The sequence below is a fragment of the Hipposideros armiger genome, unplaced genomic scaffold (assembly GCF_001890085.2).
Source record: "Hipposideros armiger isolate ML-2016 unplaced genomic scaffold, ASM189008v1 scaffold_338, whole genome shotgun sequence".
Taxonomy (NCBI): Eukaryota; Metazoa; Chordata; class Mammalia; order Chiroptera; family Hipposideridae; genus Hipposideros; species Hipposideros armiger.
Window position 1 is genome coordinate 179,312 of NW_017731688.1, and position 19,168 is coordinate 198,479.

At 43.0% G+C, this 19,168-nt stretch overlaps 1 protein-coding gene and 1 long non-coding RNA gene across 4 annotated transcripts in view; one reads left to right on the forward strand and one right to left on the reverse strand.

Moving 5' to 3' along the window:
- The window catches only part of LOC109392603 (uncharacterized), a 139,372-nt gene that overhangs the window by 24,257 nt on the left and 95,947 nt on the right, over positions 1-19,168 (forward strand). For all 3 annotated transcript variants that reach the window (XR_002126093.1, XR_002126091.1, XR_002126092.1), the window contains exon 2: positions 16,481-16,578. This is a non-coding gene — a long non-coding RNA (uncharacterized LOC109392603). The remainder of the gene's footprint in view (positions 1-16,480; positions 16,579-19,168) is intronic.
- Positions 6,310-10,444, reverse strand: NEUROD1 (neuronal differentiation 1). The gene is made up of 2 exons (XM_019661186.1): positions 10,302-10,444; positions 6,310-8,703 (listed from the first exon to the last, which is right to left on the reverse strand). Exon 2 carries the CDS (start codon positions 8,690-8,692, stop codon positions 7,622-7,624), a length of 1,071 nt encoding a protein of 356 aa, XP_019516731.1. The 5' UTR covers positions 8,693-8,703; positions 10,302-10,444; the 3' UTR covers positions 6,310-7,621.

Here is a 19,168-nt window from a genome sequence, read left to right on the forward strand (position 1 = left end):
TTACATATGCTGCTTACAAGAGACTCACTTCAGATCAAAAAAACACTGAAAGTAAAGGGATGGAAAGTTTATTCATGAAAATGGAATGAAAAAAAAAGAAAGAAAGCAGCAAACAATGCTTATAGCAGACAAAATAGACTTTAAAACAAAGGCTATTACAAATGACAAAGAAGGATCTAATAATTCCACTTATGGGTATCATTCAAAGAAATCTAAAACACTACTTTGAAGGGCCATGTGCATCTACATGTTAATTGCAGCATTAGTCACATTAGCCAAGATATGGAGGTAGCCTGGGTGTTCATCGATGGATGAATGGATAAAGAAGAGGTGGTACATACAAGTATATACAGTGGAATATTATTCAGACATAAAAAAGAATGAAATCTTGCCATCTGCAATACATGGATGGACCTAGAAGGTATTATGCTGAGTAGAGTAAGTGAAAGAGAATAAGACAAATGTCATATGGTTTCATTTATATGTGGAATCTAACGAACAAGATAAATGAACAAATAAAACAAAAACAAACTCATAGATACAGAGAACATTTTGAGGGTTCCCAGCTGTGAGGGTGGTTTGGACAATGGGTGAAAAGGGGGAAAGGATTAAGTACAAATTGGTAGTTACAAAATGGTCATGAGGATATAAAGTATAGCATAAAGAATATAGTCAATAATATTGTAATAACTATGTATGGTGTCATATGGGTACTAGATTTATCAGGGTAATCACCCAATACATTATATAAATGTCTAATCACTATGTTGTACACCTGAAACTAATATACTATTGTTTATTTATTGTTTATTGTATATTTAATGATTGGCTGGAATAAAGACTACTTAGTTATCTGTTAGCAATGACAAGTGATGTTATATCAAGTCTCCTTTTTAGAATAATACATTATCCTCTCTATTCTTGGATGTGAACATTACTTGGCCATGTACCTGCAACCTGCCACAGATTATAAATTTATAATTCCCTGCTATGAATAGGCAAACACTACTGTTGCTGGTCACACCAGTGGTAAGGAATTAACAGTTCTCTTAAGCATTGTAGTACGCCTTCATTGACATCACTGAAAGTGGGGATGATCTCCTAACTGACATCACTGAGAAAGAACACTAAAGAAATATTATTAATGTGCTAAGTTTATGCAGTGAGCATTTTAAAGTAAAAATTATAAGTTAGGTAAATCAGCATTTATCGCAACTAATAACACATATGGTATATATATATGACTGTTGTAAAGAACTTATTCTTCAGTTTGCAGTGATTTTATACTATCTCATCTCCCAGGAATTCTTACTGATCCTTCTATGTTCTGTTTTCTAACCAGCTCTGATAATAATTCATGTGTACTTCTAAAGTGAATAACTGATGGTGCTAAAAATAATATTTCTATGTTCTTCTTTAATTGTGTTAACAGAAGATCATATTCCCCATAAACTTACCACTTTTTTAATCTAATTGATACTTTGGAAGAAAGTGGATTTAACTAAGTGTTGTGACTGTCAAGCACTCTCTTTTACATTGTGGATTTCTATTTCTGTGCTATCGTCTTCCTAGAGGTAGCCTATTTTTGCTTTTTAATTAGTTGAATGCTACTCAAATTCTCAAACTCATTGCTGGAGTGCATAGTTCTTATGGGTTAGATTCTGATTTGCTGTAATCTAAACTTTTCAATGATGATAAGGAAGTTTGGGGCCATTTTATGTAACACTAACACTAGAACAAGAACAGCTGCCAGAAGAATGATGAACAGAAAGGAAAAAGTAATGTGTATTTAAGATTTTAATGAATACAAAAAATGGCACAGTCTGGAAAGAGCCAATAATATTTTAGTTCTTCTTTGGTTCCAATTCCAAATTATATTTAACCAATTGATATCAATAAAAAGAAAAGATGACTGATAACTAATGTTTACTGATCCTCAAAAAGAGTGGAGGGAGGGGAGTTGGTGCCATACTGTGCCATAGGAAATTACTTTCAATTGTTCTCTTTTTATAGAATTAATAATTGTAACTTTCATGGGGCTGAGACTCATTTCTGGCCTCCCCATTCTCAACTGACTTGATTTACAGCATAGTGGTTAAGGCAAAGGTTTTGGCATTGATTAGGGTGGTTTGACTCCCCTAGAATGTTAGTATTTATTGAGGATCTCCTAGGTCTTCTAAGCACTAGAGAAACAACAACAAACGAAAGAGACAAGATTCTTGTTCTTGTGAAACCTATATTATGCTAGGGAGATAGATAACTTAAAACTAAATTAAACAAATAACTGAGCAAGATAACAACAGATAGATAAATGTTCTGAAAAGGGGAGGAGCAATATAATAATGAAATTGATGGGGTTGAAGGTGGTTGCTACTTTAGGTAGGGATTAGGGAAGGCTTCTTTGAGGAAGTGGCATTTGAACTAAACCTGAATGAAGACAGGAAACCAGTAAGGCAAGTATCTAGGTATCCCAACTTCCTGCAGTTCCTGCATCTGTAAAAGAAGGCACAGGGCTGCTTTGATGATGAAATGTGTGAATGCATGGAAAGCACTTAGCATGGACACAATAGGCATGTGACGCCATCTTTCTGGCTGGCTGTCCTAAGGCATCAAAACCTAAAGCAGGGTTAGATTTTCATCTTGTCAACAGCAAAGTAAGTTACTAAATCCCCTACTACGAATATATATATTTGAGACTAAACTTATTCTCTAATTTCTAGATGTCATATAACAATCAGGTCCATCCCTTTGGATTGCTCCATATCTAATGATTTGTAAAGATAGTTATTGTCACTATCCATCTACCTCTGAATTAGCTGGGCAAATAACATGATCATGTTTAGAGGGCCAAATCCACATTTAATGTATCTGAAGATTTAGTCCAGCATTAACATAACACTCTGCATTTTAAGATATTTTAAAATTAGCAATTTTAACAGAAGTCCCCAGAGGCTGTGGCCTTGTCTTGTCGATGCCACTAGTGAGGTTACACAGCTAATTCCATTAGAGCCATTGAACCAAGTGCTAGTGTGTGTGAAGAGAGTCCATGAGTCAATTGCCAGCACAGGATTCTTTCTGACATAGGGAGGCAGATGATCTCAACTTTTGAGTGCATACAGTGCAAATTTCTAGTTGAATGGTTCTTGACAATAGTGTCCTCTGAAACATAATGCCTGGCTAGGAGCCAGTGATTATGCCACCATACAAATCACTGTGCATCTGACGCCAGGACGCCTCTGTGCGATGGTAACAACAAGAGTTCTCAGTCCTGGTGTTCCACAAGATGTTGCATTGGCTCTTTTATTCTTTATCAGGCCCTGGAATTAAAGATTTTATTTAGGTTGTCTTCAGGAAGTAAGTGATGGTGGAGGGAAAGGAAAAGAGAAGAGAGGAGATTTTAGTGTAGTTTAAGAAATAGCTTTGCTATTTTAGAATTCACATTAGGACAAAATCAGCCTATGTTTTGGAACCTAGTTTTATTAATTGTTTAATAGATATTTTCATTGTAAATCTCTTGTTTAATTATAGAACTAAAATAGCTTGATTCAAACTGTTAGCTAATGATCCATATATCATTTTAGTAATCGCTAGCTTCTTTCAGAAATGCATTTATTTTGTAAGAATTATAGAATTTCAAATGGGAAAACATGGGGAGATTTTTTTTAAGATTGATAAATTAGGACACAAATTTGTTCCAAATGTTATTTTAATGTAACAGATTATAAACTTAAAATTAGCAGAACATTCTTAACATATAATTCTCCATTTTAATTTGCCTTTAATTGTCTTTCTTAGGATTAAAAGTTAATGCTGTATAGATGCAATTGGTGATGTAAATGAAATCTAAGTTATGCAATGTTCTATTCAAAAGGAATTATGCACTAGTTAAAATAATTAGCCAAATTTCATCTCTAACTTCGAAAATGTCTGCTGATTTTAAATTTCAGCTTTTTCTGGGAATAAATCTTCAGAGCATTTTCACATTAAATAAGTCGATCTAAGCATATTATTTGATAGGAATAGTAATGGTTCAAGATGAAGGAACACACATTGTTACTCATAACAAGCAATATGAAACAACATTTCAATTTTGAAATGAAGCTAAATGAAGCTAAAATTGCCAGTGTTTCTTCTTTTTGGTTGCTTTCCACTTTTAGTAAAACATTTTATTTTCTTTTTTTGCTAGATATAGGTAGGTATTAGCCTATTATAAAAATTGTAAAAGTCTTTTTTAAATACAGCTAACAATTCCAAAAGAAAAGGAAAAGATAATTGAAAAGGTTTCTTGTGGTTTGAAAATGCCTTCCAAATATTCATTAAACATTTAAGTGAGTAAATTTGTAGAATATGTTTCTGACGTTGGCACTGGTTCTGTGGTATTTCTCTGATCAGATGGAAGAGCTGTGCGTTATGCAGAGTGCACTCAGTTCATTCATGCATAAACAATATCATTTTCATAAATTAAAACCTCCCCTGCAGAAGGAACATCTGTGCCTGCCTTTGAATAAAAGATGGTGGCATGTGAGTTACTACTTGACTGACTGAAAGAATCCTTATAATTTCAGAATGAAGTTATACAGGCAAAATGGGAAAGAAAAAAAAAAGCTCTAACTTGCAGTCTTCACTCTTACCTTACAAAAAATCCAGTATAGATTTCTCTGCTTGCTGTTTGAAAAGTTGGATTCTTTTAATTTAATTCTCAAAAATGTCATTCTCTTATTATTTCTTCCGTTCACTGTAGTAACAGTTTTTAGTTCGCATGAAGATGTCTAATTACAGGTGAAATTGAGCTGCTGAATAGATCACATCGGATCTGAATGTTCACTTCATGGTCTCCTGGGCTGGGAGGATAGCAGTGCTCAGATATTATATCAGTATTATGTCTCTTAAAGTAAGAACAGTGAGAGCAATCTTGGATATCGGAAGCAACAGCTTGATTCCAAAACAAAAACCCTGATTCACTTGAAATGAGATGATTGCATTTTGGATAAAGTTGGGAGTAACATAAAAGCGTTTCTGTCATGTGATGAAGGCTGATGGGAAACATGCTAAAATAATATATTTTAAATTGCACTCAAACATTTTCTTAATGTTGAAATATCCCTTACTGCTACTGTCACAGCTTGACGTAGCCCCATTGGCAACGTTATTAGTATGGCTAATTGTTCCTGTCCATTAGATTACTCACATTTTTCTGGAGCAGCTTGCTAAATGAGGTCAGCTTTCTGGAACCCCTAAATCACCAATGAGAAGGAGATTAAAGGAACAAGCTTGGGAAGGGAGGTAGTCAACCAATGTGGCATCCGAATCAGAGGAGGAACAATGGAGTTACTAATGACAGTAATCAGAGAACCACAGTAGAGCCAGAGCACAAGTGCCAAAAGTTATTCCCTAGGAATCATTCCTGTCAGTCAATATATCCAGAGGAAGAGAAATGCCAAACTTTTTTTTAGTAGACTTAACAATGGACACAATCATCTGTAAGTTTTCCCAATGAGTTTTGTTTATGAAACAGCACAATAGTGCTCCAAAGTGGGTGGGGAAACATTTACATCCTCCAACAATGTACAATATTATACAACAAATAGTATGTTCTTGAGTACAAATAATTCATTTCCTTTTTTTCTTGGAAAAATTATTGAAGTCATCACAAGACGTTTATAGAACAATTATAAAATTCCACTTCTTGGATTCTTTAAATTAATTAAATCATTTTCCCATGGCATTTTCTAAAGGTATATAGCTGGTTTGCAATAGAGAACACATCAGCTCAGGAAAATGTAAAAAAAGCTCCAAGATAAAGAAGCACAAAGAAAATGTTAAAGTTTTTAAAATATAATTTTAAATATGTAGGCAAATGGAACTAGGGGACTTGTTTGTGTCTTACTTGTTCATGATTAACGCAATCTCCCTTTTTTAAAAACTAGAAGAAAACAAATCACATAATAATTTAAAAGAGTGGAAACCCAAAGCTAAAGGTGAAGACACTTAAATCAAAGAAAAACAGAAACACAACTATTTGTCTCTCCACAACCCTCCCCCACCCCACCTCCCATCTCCCCCACACACACAGCCTCATTCATATTTCAAGTAATGAAATATCAGTTAGGTTCATTCATTATCTGCAAAAAGCTGGTGACTTCCTAATCAAGAGAAACAGACTAAGAGTATGCTAGAGTAAACTTTTATCCTACACATAATGTTTAGTTTTTGTTTTGTTTTTTTACCTTACAAATAAAGCAACTATTCCACTTAGGGATTATTTATACTAAAAAAAAAAGTCACTGTAATAATAAATGCAACGATTGCTCAGATTTTTAATACTATTTTATTGCAACTGAATTAGTGTTTTCTAAATTGTGCATTACACCGTAATATACAGGATTACAAACAAGATTACAGTACAGATCGATTCCAGTGGTACCAGTATCACATCTCAAACAGCACTTATTCTGGACTGCATTTTTACATGCAATAGCTATTGTTCTAATTATGAATTAAATGGTTTGCATTTATTTAAGCTACTGTACTAATTGACTACAATAGGTATAAATCCCAACATTAACAACCTGATTAGATTTAGGCTCAGATTCATTACATGAATATATGACAAACCACCATTTGTGTGACTATGTATAAAATCATGCATTTATATTTTCTGGAAACATCAATAACTTCAGATTCTCTGTAAAATCATGGAATGCAAAGGAGTAAAAGACTAAAAAAAACAGTGCAAATTGTATGTGATAGTCAAGCAGCTTTTGATTTAAAGAAGGGTATGTTGGCATTTGTTTATAATATGTATGTACAAGTTTGTGCAAGTAATGGATTGATATGTTTGTTAAGGAATACATCTCTTTTTTTCACCCTCTTGAGAGTTATGGATCTGGTTTTTGCTTTAAGGAAAGAGAAAGACTTTAAAGTGAAATGAATTGCTCAAATTGTGCAATTTTTTTTTAACATTAGAGAGGAAAGAAGTGCTAAGGCAACGCAATAACTTTCTAAGCACTTTCTGCTGGTTTAAATTAGTTAAATTATTTTGTATAAATTAGATATAATTCTACTTTTCTGATATGTATAAAAATTGATGAAGCTGCATGGTTTTAAAATAGGAAATCCACATTATAAAAAGTCATTAAAAATTCTGTACAAAATCACAACAAAATAATTCAGCATGGGAAAGGTAACAAGTAGTAAAATGCTGGTTGAAAAATATATATTTATATATATTTTAATTGGCCCATTACTAGTTTAAAAATTGCATAGATCCTAATTATTGCTTGTGATTTTGTTATCCCGATCAGATAATTAATTAATATGATCTGAATACAGCTACACCAAATTTGTGGTGTGTTTTTTTGTGTGTTTTTTTGTTGTTTTTTACTTTACTGTAGTACTTTTTAAAATAGAAGAGCTATAGAAAATAATACATAAGGTGAACAGGAACTTTGATCCCCTGTTTCTTCCAAAGGCAGTAGCGACAATAAATACATATATCACTTGAAGCTTGGAGTATTTGCACTTTGCAGCAGTAGTACCCAAAGGGCTGCCTTTTGTAAACAGGACAGTCACTGTAAGCACAGTGGGTTCATTTCCCGGAGATGGTGAAACTAACGTGCCTCTAATCGTGAAAGATGGCATTGAGCTGGGCACTCATGACTCGCTCATGATGTGAATGGCTATCGAAGGACATAATATTGTCTATAGGGATGTCGCAGCGAGGGGCAGCGGCGCCCGAGAAGATTGATCCGTGGCTTTGGGCCCCTGCCAGGGTCGCTGCAGGATAGTGCATGGTAAAGGCATAATTTTTCTCAAACTCGGCGGATGGTTCGTGTTTGAAAGAGAAGTTGCCATTGATGCTGAGCGGCGGGCTGAGGGGTCCGTCAAAGGAAGGGCTGGTGCAATCTGTCAGGGGGCTTTCAAAGAAGGGCTCCAGCGCGGCGCTGTAGGCGTGCGGCGGCGGCTTGACGTGGAAGACGTGGGAGCTGTCCATGGTACCGTATGGAGGGCTGGGCAACCCTGGTGACTGGTAGGAGTAGGGGTGAACAGGGAAGGAAGCGCTGGCCGTCGGCAGGTGCGGGGGCATGTCCTGATTCTGCTCAGGCAGAAAAGTCCGAGGATTGAGCTGCAGGCAGCCCGCAACCAGGTTGGTGGTGGGCTGGGATAAGCCCTTGCAGAGCGTCTGCACGAAGGAAACCAGATCAGGGCTTTTGCCAGAACGCAGGATCTCCGACAGAGCCCAGATGTAGTTCTTGGCCAAGCGCAGCGTCTCGATTTTGGACAGCTTCTGCGTCTTGGAGTAGCAGGGCACCACCTTGCGCAGGTTGTCCAGAGCCGCGTTCAGCCCGTGCATGCGGTTCCGCTCCCGGGCGTTGGCCTTCATGCGCCTCAGCTTAAAACGCTCCAGGCGCGCCTTGGTCATCTTCTTCTTTTTGGGGCCACGTCTCTTGGGCTTTTGATCGTCGTCCTCCTCTTCCTCTTCTTCCTCCTCTTCCAAGTCCTCGTCTTCCTCCTCCTCCTCTCCCCCGTTCCTCAGTGAGTCTTCCTCGGCGTTCATAGTTTCGAGGTCGTCCTCCTTCTTGTCTGCCTCGTGCTCCTCGTCCTGAGAACTGAGACACTCGTCTGTCCAGCTTGGAGGCCCCTGGAGCTGTGACTCGCCCATCAGCCCGCTCTCGCTGTATGATTTTGTCATGTTTCGGTTTCCTGCATTCAACAGGGGAGAGAGGAAAACAGAAAGAAAGGGAGAAAAACACGGCATTCAAAAACTACACGTGCCTTCACCTCCCACTTTCTAACCCTGTAGAAGTGCATGTGAAGAGAAATACCGTCTCATTACAAAATGGACGCCCCGAAGGAAAAGTTCAATGCAGTGTTTAATAATGGTGTGTGTGTGTGTGTGTGTGTGTGTGGAGCGGGGGGGGGGGCGCTGGTAGGTAGGAGACAGGACAGAGCTGGGGGTGCTGGAGAGAGTGACTATGTGTATATGTACATTCATGTGTGTATGTTTCCTAGTGACCAATTTAAGTGTATTTACGGTGGTCACCCGGCAGGATAACATGTGTGAGAATGAGTGTACATTTGGGTGACTTCATGCTTATGTGAATGAGTTCAAAGTCACAACTTCACAAAAAGAATGAGCTTGAAAATTGCAATTCTGTTCCCATTTCTATTCTGGCTTCTCAATGCTTAGCGATTAAAGTTGAAGAGCCATTACATAATTTACCAACGCTAGCAGTGATTTTTAAAAAGATTATACTAAACAGAGATTGAAGAGCAAAGGCATGGTGGAGGAAAAGTACTTTCCACCAAATTATTTCGCCATCAACGAAACATTTGGCAACAAAAGTTGGCAGGGACCTTGCATCCCACCCTCGCCTTTCTTTTCTCGCCTTTTCACTCCTGGCCCTTTGCTGAATTTTTATCTTCAATAAAAGTGCTTGCTACTTGGACAGGGCTGGAGGCGCCGCGCAGAGCGCTCTTCCACGAGCCGGGGATCAGGTGCGGACGGCTCCTCTCTAATAAACAGCCCATTGAAAAGGCCACCCGCTCTTTATTGGGGCTTTTCAAAGTTCCCTTCAAACCTCCCTTTAAAAGATTGAGTAATTATAATGGTCAGTGATTGGCAATGGCGAAGTTGACGCTTCTAATAAGAGAGATAAAAAGCCTTTAGTGAGACAACTGATTTCTGGCTCGTGCAGTGGCTGCTGGGGACTTGGCCGCCTCCGGAGCAGTAACAGGTAGCAGAAGTGGGTATCTCTCCCTTTCTTCCCTTTCTCCACATCCTTCCTCCCACCCGCTCAACTAAGCTATCTCTCAACCCGATTTCTTTTGCAGGGTGTGTATACTCAAGGTATCAGTGTCCCTTCCATTTACTGAAAAAATAATTTGGCACTTCCAATGTGCATAAAATAAATGCACATAAAATAATCTTGGTAACAAGGGCTTTTTGCTTTACGGGGGGAAAAAAAGTGAAGTCGTTGCTTGCGTTCAGAACTTTGAAATCACCACTAGCCAATAATCATAGCATTATTGTGCATTATTTAAAAATCCAAAGATGCTCCTATACTCATTCCCCCGCCAAAAGAAAAACACCCAGAAAATTAAAACAATATTTTCAAAAATTAGAAAGCCTGCAGTAGGTATTTGAGTGATGAGCGTCATAATGTGTGCATACTTGCCTGCAATTATGGGGAAGAATGCCTGTCTAGGCATATATACATGCTCACAAACGCACACATACAGAATATGGGTCTTCAGTTACTGCTTTTATTCACAAGCAAAAATGAAAGGATTGTAATTACCTGTAGCTGTTAGTAGGTCCTAAGCAGTGATGGTCTCATAACCCTGGGGCCTCCGGACGCCGTGCCTTCTGCTTGGGACGAATTCCTCGTGTCCCCGCAGCGCGAGCGCTCAGGTTATATAGCCGAGTTGGTGATGCTGCGTGCGGGCGGGGCCGAGGCAGAGAGGCGAGCAGGTCCCTGCGCCCAGAGCCTGCGCACGCGTCCAGGCAGTGCGCTCCCTTCCACCTCCCTCCTCTCCCACCCGCCTCCTACTCATGCTCCCTTCTCTCCCACCCCTACCCCCTCCCCTTCTCCATCCTCCCCGGCATGCGCCATATGGTCCTCCGAGTCCGGCCAAGAGCCGGGAACCACGTGACCTGCCCATTTGTATGCCGCGGAGCGCTCCATTCCGGCCCCTTTGTGGCCAGAAGAAAGTGGCCCATCTGTCGCCAGTTAGAGACTCCGTGGACCTGTTTTTACCCGCAGGAGAGATTAACCCTTTCAGGCGGCAGAATGGAGAAGGGGCCCCGGAGATGGAGGGAAGGGGGAAGGGATTTGAGGAAAGGAAGCGGGAAAACTCATATTGACTAGGCTTGGATCAGCGCAAGAGGCCAGCGTTGGGGCGGGAAGTAGGGCAGAGGTGAAAGAGACAGGAACTCGGAGACTGGGGCGCGCAGTGAAGCGTCCTGACTCCTTTTGCTTTCTCCCTCGCCCAGGCACTGACCTCCTGGGCGCCAAGACTCCCTGCCCTTTCTCAGGTGCCCATCTCTTGGATTCTCCCCCTTGGCAGATGCTTTGCTTATTGGCGCCAAAGGGTGGCTTCTCCTAATCTCCATACACCCCTTCAGCAAACACGGGACGTATAAAACGGCTTCATCTGTAGATGCAGCTTTGAGACTAGTACTTTAGCCTCCTTAACTGGATCACCCACTCCCAGCCCCTCCAGTATAGAAAACGTGTATATGTCATTCTACACTACCCGGCGTGCCCTGACCCTCAGCTACCTCTGTCTCTGGAGACCCCTCACTACATCGGCTCACCCTTCCCCCAGAGGTCCTTGTTCTGAGTAAGCTAGTCCTGTTCTCTCAGACCTTGGTTCCGTTGGCCTTGTAGCTTTGGAGGGTTTCTCTGACGCTTGGATTCTGCCTTTTAACCAAGGCCATTGGATTATTGCAAAGGGTGCCCTCACCTAGACGTCCCTGTTTTCCTGCCACAGGCTGCCTTACCCCCCTTAGTCCCCACTCTTGGGCCTGTAAGTAGGTACTTAGTTCAGAAAAGACTTCTTAAAGGGAATATGCAAAGGGCCTGTGCTAAAAAGAGTCTGTTTCTCTCCTCTCTAAAGAAAGGCCATTTGCACAACTCTGGGTAGGGCTGATGGCCACCACTCTTGCAAACCTCAAAGAACGACTTGATGAAACTTCCACCTTGTGGGTCATGCAAGGACCGCTGAGCTTCCCGACTAATTCTAAAGGAGCCATATTTGTGTTTAAATGGCGATTCTTTATTCATTCATTCCCATCAAGGCGTGTTACAGAATGATGTATTTTTTAAAAAGGTTGGCTTGACCCCTTCCCTGTCCAGTTTTTCTCCACCAGCTTCACCTCTATTCCTCGGTTAACTAACCCCTTATCCTCTCCTCCCCAGGTAGCACCTTGCAATGAATGCTTCAAACTTGAATGCTTATTTAAAGGCAATTGCTCTAAAAGCCCCTTGAGTTTGCAAACAGTGTCAGGGTTGAGCGGCTGGAGCTGGGTGCATCTGGGAACCAGAGGGGGGATGCTGTGGGGAGGGGAAGAGGTTACTAATGAGATCGCTGGTGTCTGGAAGGCGGCGATGCAGCCTTCCCCGTCCAACGCAAATCTGAAAGGGAAATAAAGGGATGTGTGGCCTAACCCGTTGCCCAAAGCGTGACCTGAGTCGTTCTGAGTTTCCAGGGCAAACTCTACGGGGTTTTGCTTTTCTGTGTGCACTCGTTGGTGTACTGAGGGCACAAAGGAGGATAAAAGAATTCACCCAAGAGCCTAGTCTCAGGATTTCTTTCTGTACCATCTGTATCTTCAGTGATGGGTTAAAACTCGAGGGGGCATCGAGGTAACAGCCTGCAGAGGTCGGTCCACAGCTCGGATATCCGAGGACTCTTGCAGCAGGACCGGACCAAGGGCTGCCACCCTTCCAGCAGCACCCCCTACGTGGTAGCCCTCTGCACAAAGGGGATGTGGAACTCTTGTCCTGGCTCTGATTTCTCAGTCTCACGGGAAGGGAGCTTCAGAGGAGATGTTGGGAGGCAGGGTGGAAGAGGGCTTCACCTGCCTCGGAGGCCAGAAGGTGGCTGGAACACCACCACCACCACCACCCGGTCCCCAAGAAGAAACTTCCCCAGTTTGCAACATCCTGTGGAATACAGGAAACTCTGAGGAGCCAGATGTTCCTGGGCTTGGAAGGAAACCCTGGTGTTTCACCAGCCGAGACTGTAAAGTGGAAAGTGCGGGAATTATTATATCCGTTTCCTCCCTCTCCTCCTGATAAATTCACCGGTAATCCCACTCCCGTCGTTCTCCCAGGCCTGGGGATTTGTACATAGAAAAGGCCATTCTCGGGTATTCCAGAGACCTGGCGAGGTTCTGTCTCCCCGCCCCCAAGCAGGGCGCGTCCACACACAGCGGGGCGCATCGCCACGCACACAGTGCACGCTGGACTCCTGGGAGGCTGCAGCCAGGTAGTCAGGCCCGGAAGGGAGGAGTACAGATTAGGTTTAAATTGAGGTGTTTTTTGTTGGGAGTGGAGAGAGTGAAAAAGTGGGCCCAAAAGTGGAGCTATAGACTGCAACGGCCTGAACGCTGGGAGAGGACTGCTCGGGGGCTGTGGGGCTCTTTACTGAGGGGTCGCCGCTGCCTCGCCCCACATCCTTATTTTCTTCTCCCCTTTTGAACTTTGTTTCGACCGTTATACAGTCTCCCCCTCTCCTGATTTCCTAAATTCACTCCCTCTCGCTCTCTGTTCCCGCTCCCCGTTAGCGGTCCGGGTTTTCCAGCTCCAGTCCCCACTGGGCGCTGCAGGCTGCTGCGCGGCACGCGAACCGCACGCGCGGGCAACAAAAGCCGCTTTCATGACTGACTGCCCTCGAGCAATGCCCCAAATCTGTCGCCCCCCCGGGTCCCCGCTCAGAGCGTGCGGCACTGGCCGGGCGGTCCCGGCCGTTAGAGCAGCAGCCGGAGCGCAGGCCGGAAGGGGGGTGGGCGGAGGCGTGTGGCTGGGGGGTGGGGAGGAGGTGCGGGGAAGTGGGGGGAAAGGAGGCGTGTAGCACTGTGTGTGTTGAGGAGAAAGGGGGGCGGGGGTGGAGGCGTGTGGCCAGAACTTATGATGTGGGAAGCGTGTAGCTGGCGGGAGGACGGGGGTGCGACGCATTCACAGGGCCAAGATAAAGAGCTGGGGCCGGGCTGGCGTCCCTGGTGGTGACCCGTTTCGCGGGGAAACAGATGCTCGCTCTTGCAAAGGGAAGCTTGCGTTCAAGGAAAGAATCAAGTGTGGCCAGGGCGGCCCCACAGGCCTCGAGAGGCTCCCGCGTCCTCTCCCCGCCCCTCCCAGTAGGGGGCTATCCTGGCTTGAGCTTGTTCCAGGGTCGAGAGGGGACTGAGGGGCGGGAGAGACCGTAGAGTGCCGGCGCCGCAGAGGCCGAGGGCCGAGAGCTGTAGGGCTGTCATAGGCCGGTAGCTCAGAAGCACTCGGGAGGCCTGAAGGCGATGCTGCTGTTTCCGCCCAGATCGCGGGCACCGCTCCGGGTTTGCGCCTCCACCTCCAGGGAGGCCACTGGAGCCCGGGTCATGGCCAGAGACTGGAACTGCCCGGCCTCGACAGAAAGGAGGGAGGGGAGAGCCCGGAGCAAGAGAGAGGCTATTAAAATGCCTCGTCGTCGCCCCGAGCGAAAAATCCGTCCTCTCCAAATCTCCTGGGCTTGCGGCATAATCTTAATTAAGATAATTGATTCATATTGCACCTGCGAGAACGAAAAAAACAGTGATTCCAACCCCCAATCCCACAAATCGCTTAGAGCTATTGGATGGGGCACGACGTGGCTGTGATTTGGAGAGTGATTTAGTACCGGACTTCCCCACTCCGCCTGCCTGGGTTGTTTTTATTTATTACTTGCCCCCTCCTGATCCCTCTGGGACCTGGGTGGCGCTCCTCATGGTGCCTACAGGTCTTCGGAGGGACTTCTCTGATCCGGGTCAGGAGTGGAGGGGCTTTCCTTAAACCATCCAACATGCATATAAACAACGTAAAATCAACGCAGCTCTGAACATTGGCAGGCGCAGGTCACGTACATGATGGCTCAAGGCCTCGTGCGTCAGATGGGCTGTGTGTGTGACTGTGCGCGTGCTTATGTATACAAGAGTGTGTGAATCTGAGTGTGAGTGTATAAGCGTTTGTGAGATTGTGTGTGACTGGGAGTGTGTATAATGAACGTATGAGCGTGTGTGATTTTTCGTGTGTATGAAATGTGTATACGATTTGTGTCAGTGAGTGTCGGTGTGGGTGTGAGTTATATGAGTGCAAGTGTGTGCAGGTGTGAGTGTGCATGAGTGAGTGTGTGTTCCTGGGCGCTCCTGCTCTCCGGTGAGGAGCCTAAACGGAGGGCGCGCACCTGTTTCTCCGGGATTGAGGAACAGTGTGCAGTCTAAAGGGGATCGCAGGGCCGGGTAACTGACAAGTGCTCAGTGTTTGCCAACCTTTGCCTCGGAAAGCAACACACACAAACCCCCTGTAACTGGCTGTAGCTGCCGGTGCGGAGAGGGGAGACACACTGACTGCCCCCTCTGTATCCTTTGAACAACGGCTGCTGTAGTGGGTTGCGGGAGGAGACCCCGCAAGTTCCTAAAGGCAAGAGGAGCCCTGCAAGCCAGGCAGCTTGTAGGAGAAATGGCTTCCTCAAGGTATCAGCACCCTGGACAATTCCCACTACCCTGGCCCTGGAATTCGCAGGGTTAAGATTCAGCAAAACAACTCCTGTCCAGCAGCTTTCACTTTTTCCTGCTGGCCTTTTTTCCTAAAACGACTGACCACCATATCTGAACTTTTAAGCAGAGAGCTCTGTTAATCTGTATTTGGTTAGCCATCTTCTTTTCAGAATAAGTTTCCTGGAAAACTAGATATTCAGGTTTAGGGGTGTGGAGGAATGGCTTAAACTATATAATTTGAGCTAGTGAGTTTGAAACAAAGAAATGATATATTGAATAACTTTCAGAAAGATAGTCCTTCTAACATTTGCATTGATTTGCCACACAGCTTCAAGACCAAAATGAACTCTTATTTGCTGTCCACAGAAATAATATTTAAACATATTTTTTATTTTGCTTTTGTTTTATGGTGTATACATTTTACTGATAATATAAATATTTTTCTATCACCATCATCTTATCAGCTGTCCAGTTATTTTATATTACAAATAATTTCTATTAAATTAATGGGAGAATAAACCAGCTAAAGTTAAATGGCATATTTGCTCAGATATGGTGAGCCACACAATTATCTAAATTATACTAGATTTAAAATATTGCATCTTAATACAGAAATGTCCAAAATGTATTAGAAAAAGTCTAGTAGAGATGTGACTCTGAGAAGAATATCTCCTTTGGTAATTTAAAGATCTTAGAAACATACACCCTATACCCTCTTCCAATTATTGATCTAATTTTCAAACATCATTATTATAAGCAATCAGAATCCTTATTAAATTTTATTCAGACTTTGCTGTAATGGAAAATATATTTTTTTAATTCAAGAATTCACCTCTAGAGTCTTACCTTCTTTAAATAAAATGTTTCTTTCCTCTTTAACAAATATGTTTTCACGTGAATTAAATATTGATAATTTGACCTTTTATGTCTTTAACTAATCAAAGGGGGAAAATTCCAAATGGAGATCTTGGAGTTTGGCCCTGGTGGGTCTTTCCGCTTGAATAGGCACTGAGATTAAAGGAGTCAAACTTCCTCTTTCACTGCTTTCTCCTTGCACTAATTGCTTATGCAAAAAATGCAGATTTGTATTAATTAGTAACTCCACTGATTAGTTCTGTGGTATTTTCACATAATAAATCATGCTGCAGACATGAATTTTGGCACATCACCCAGTAGTGGCTCAGGCTGCAATACGGATTTCATATTAAAATAAAATCTCTGACTAAATCTACCTTTCCAATGCAGGTACCGTGAGCAGCCACCTGCTGAGAGCACCTGCCATGGGGAATTATTTTAACTCAGTGACAAGCCATTTTTGGGGACAACCAGGACAGCCTGATTAGGTGAGACTTTCATAATAAATATACAAATAAACACATGCATACACACTAAATGACACAAATGTGCCTAAGCTCTAGGTATTTTGCACACAATGGTGTTATAACAGAGGACCTACTTGTGATGGGACTAGATGTTTTACAACAACTTCCCAGGTTATGAATAAACACCTCAACCTATTTTTCTCCTGTGAGATCTTTTCTTCTCCGTGAGATGGTCTGATAATCTGAGACTCTTTCATCATACAAGCTCATTGACTTGTTATCCTTTCCCTAGGCAGGCAAGCTAGATCTGGAAGAAAAAGGGGGACCAGGAAAGCATAGGGAGAGGAGTATAAATGCCAAGAGCCATTGCAAAGGGAATTGGCCACCCCTTCCATCCTAGCATATGGCAAGAAGCTGTGAGGTCAGACACCCACAGTTGCCTGATGTAAGACAAATTCTCCTCTTCTCATTTGTAACTATATGAGCTTCTACACATGCCCTTTCCTTTTCCTTGAAAACTTTTTTATTTGATGAAGCAGATTACAACCAATATTGCCAAGATTATAAATTAGACCCAGGTGTCTTCTGTGTCCCCCACCAACCCTTTATATGCCCTTATTTTCCTGCCACTGATGATACCTTTCCAAGTGCCCTCAGGTGCTCTCAGTGTCTTTTTTTTTTAAGATTTTTTTTTTATTGGGGAATTGGGGGATGGGAACAGACAAGTTGTTGTCCTTTTGTTCTTCAGTCTAGTTGTGGAGGACGTTGCTTCACTGGCCCAAATTGGCACCATCATTGTGCTCTTCCGGGCGAGGCAGATCAGTCGCCGGCTTCTGGACAGCTGTTAACGGAGGCTGCTGGCCTGGCAACCCACTGCAGCAGAGGCTGCAGCCTACACCGTCGCAGGCAACTCACCGGCAGCCCAGCTCCAGGTTGAGCTGTTGTTCAGCATCTTAGCTGTGTAGGGCAGTGTCACTGGCCCTCATATGTGGGATCTGAACTGGGGCCCTCTGGTGTCCCAAGCCAGTTCTTAACCAATGCGCCACTCGGCCGGCCCAATATCTTTATGCTCTTTTTTTGTCCATGTTTACTGTTGAAAGGAATTAATTGAGAGAGAGAGAGAGAGAGAGAGAGAGAGAGAGAGAGAGAGAGAGAGGCATAATTTGATGCTCCTAACTGGAGAGCTTGCAAAGTCACAGAGCACAAAGAAAAACAAATGAATACTTAATACCAACATTCAGAAATGAATTAAGGCTAAGAGAGGTATATTTTGGATGGAACTCAGCACCATGCTCTGCTGCAGTCACACCATGCAGACTACAATCTCTCTGAACTCTTCAAAACTGGTCGTGAGGTGCTGGGGTATGTGGCTAACGGGTGAGGAGGGTGCAGCCATCATTTATTAAGCCTTTCAAATGCTTTGATGGTGAAAGAAAAATGCATGCATATTTTGGTCTTTTATCTATTTATCTTAGAGGTGGAGAACTTTTTTCAAGGAAAAACAAAAACAGGAGAGGAGATACACTTTAAGGCAGCCCTCTATTAGGTCAAACATGCTTTTTTCCTCCTTTGAATTCACTCCTGGATCCCACTTCATATGGCTTGACATGGACAAAATGGATCATCTGTGATGGGAAAAAAAATCCTATATTTTCATGTTCGTTCACAATATTGGGGTATAGAGGCTATGTAGAGAGTCAGGACCAGACTAAGGAAAGACTCTAAAGATGCTTCAGTTGATTTTGGTAGAGCTTGCCTCCTCAGCCCCTTCCTTTCAGAAACCACCTGCGCATCACTGAACAATAAATGCATTCAGCAAATCTATCCTGAGTGCTGCTATGTGCCAGTCACTGTGCTGCTAGGTGTTAGGCGCACAAGGACAAGTAGAAACACACATTAGTCTTTGCCTTCTCAAAGCTTTCTATCTAGTGAAAGAGATAGACTTTCATAAGATTCACTCACAAATGAATGTACACCCCTCTGACTCGAGGTAAGTGCAGGAAAGAAAAACAAAAACCACTGGTCCATAAAAACTGAGGACAAAGGATCCTGGCAGAGACTGATGTGTGCAGGTGCCCTGAGTGAGTGGAGCTCTAAGGTAATGAGAAGGGTGTTACCCACTGAGGGGGGCTCGCCTAGGGGGTGTCCTTCAGGCATGGGAAGAATATATGTAAAGCTCTGAGGCAAGAGAAACGGGGACATTTAAGAACCTGAAAAACGTCCAGTGTAGCACCAAGCAGAGGAGGGATAATGGTAAGAGGTGAGGTTGCAAAAGGGAACACAGGACCCAGAGCCTGCTTCCCACGGAAGAGCTTTGAGCTGTTGAAAGGAGAGTGAACAAGACTTACTAAGAGTTACACGTTTTACAAGATCATTTTAACCACAGTGTAGAAATCTGATTGCGGAGCGGGTGAGTTGGGTAAAGGGAGGCTGTTGCAGTTTCTCTAGCAAGAAATGATGGCACTTGGACTAGGCTGGTTGTGGGGATGGACAAAGCTTGAGAACATATTTCAAGATAGTTAGAAAGATTACCCTGAAACCACAGCCTAGTTTCACACAAATTACCCAAAGGCCATCAAAACCCATGATTCTTTACAACCTTGGATAAATA

Excerpts from the sequence above, each read along its gene's own strand:
- NEUROD1 (XM_019661186.1), bottom strand. The coding sequence starts at position 8,692 with ATGACAAAATCATACAGCGAGAGCGGGCTGATGGGCGAGTCACAGCTC.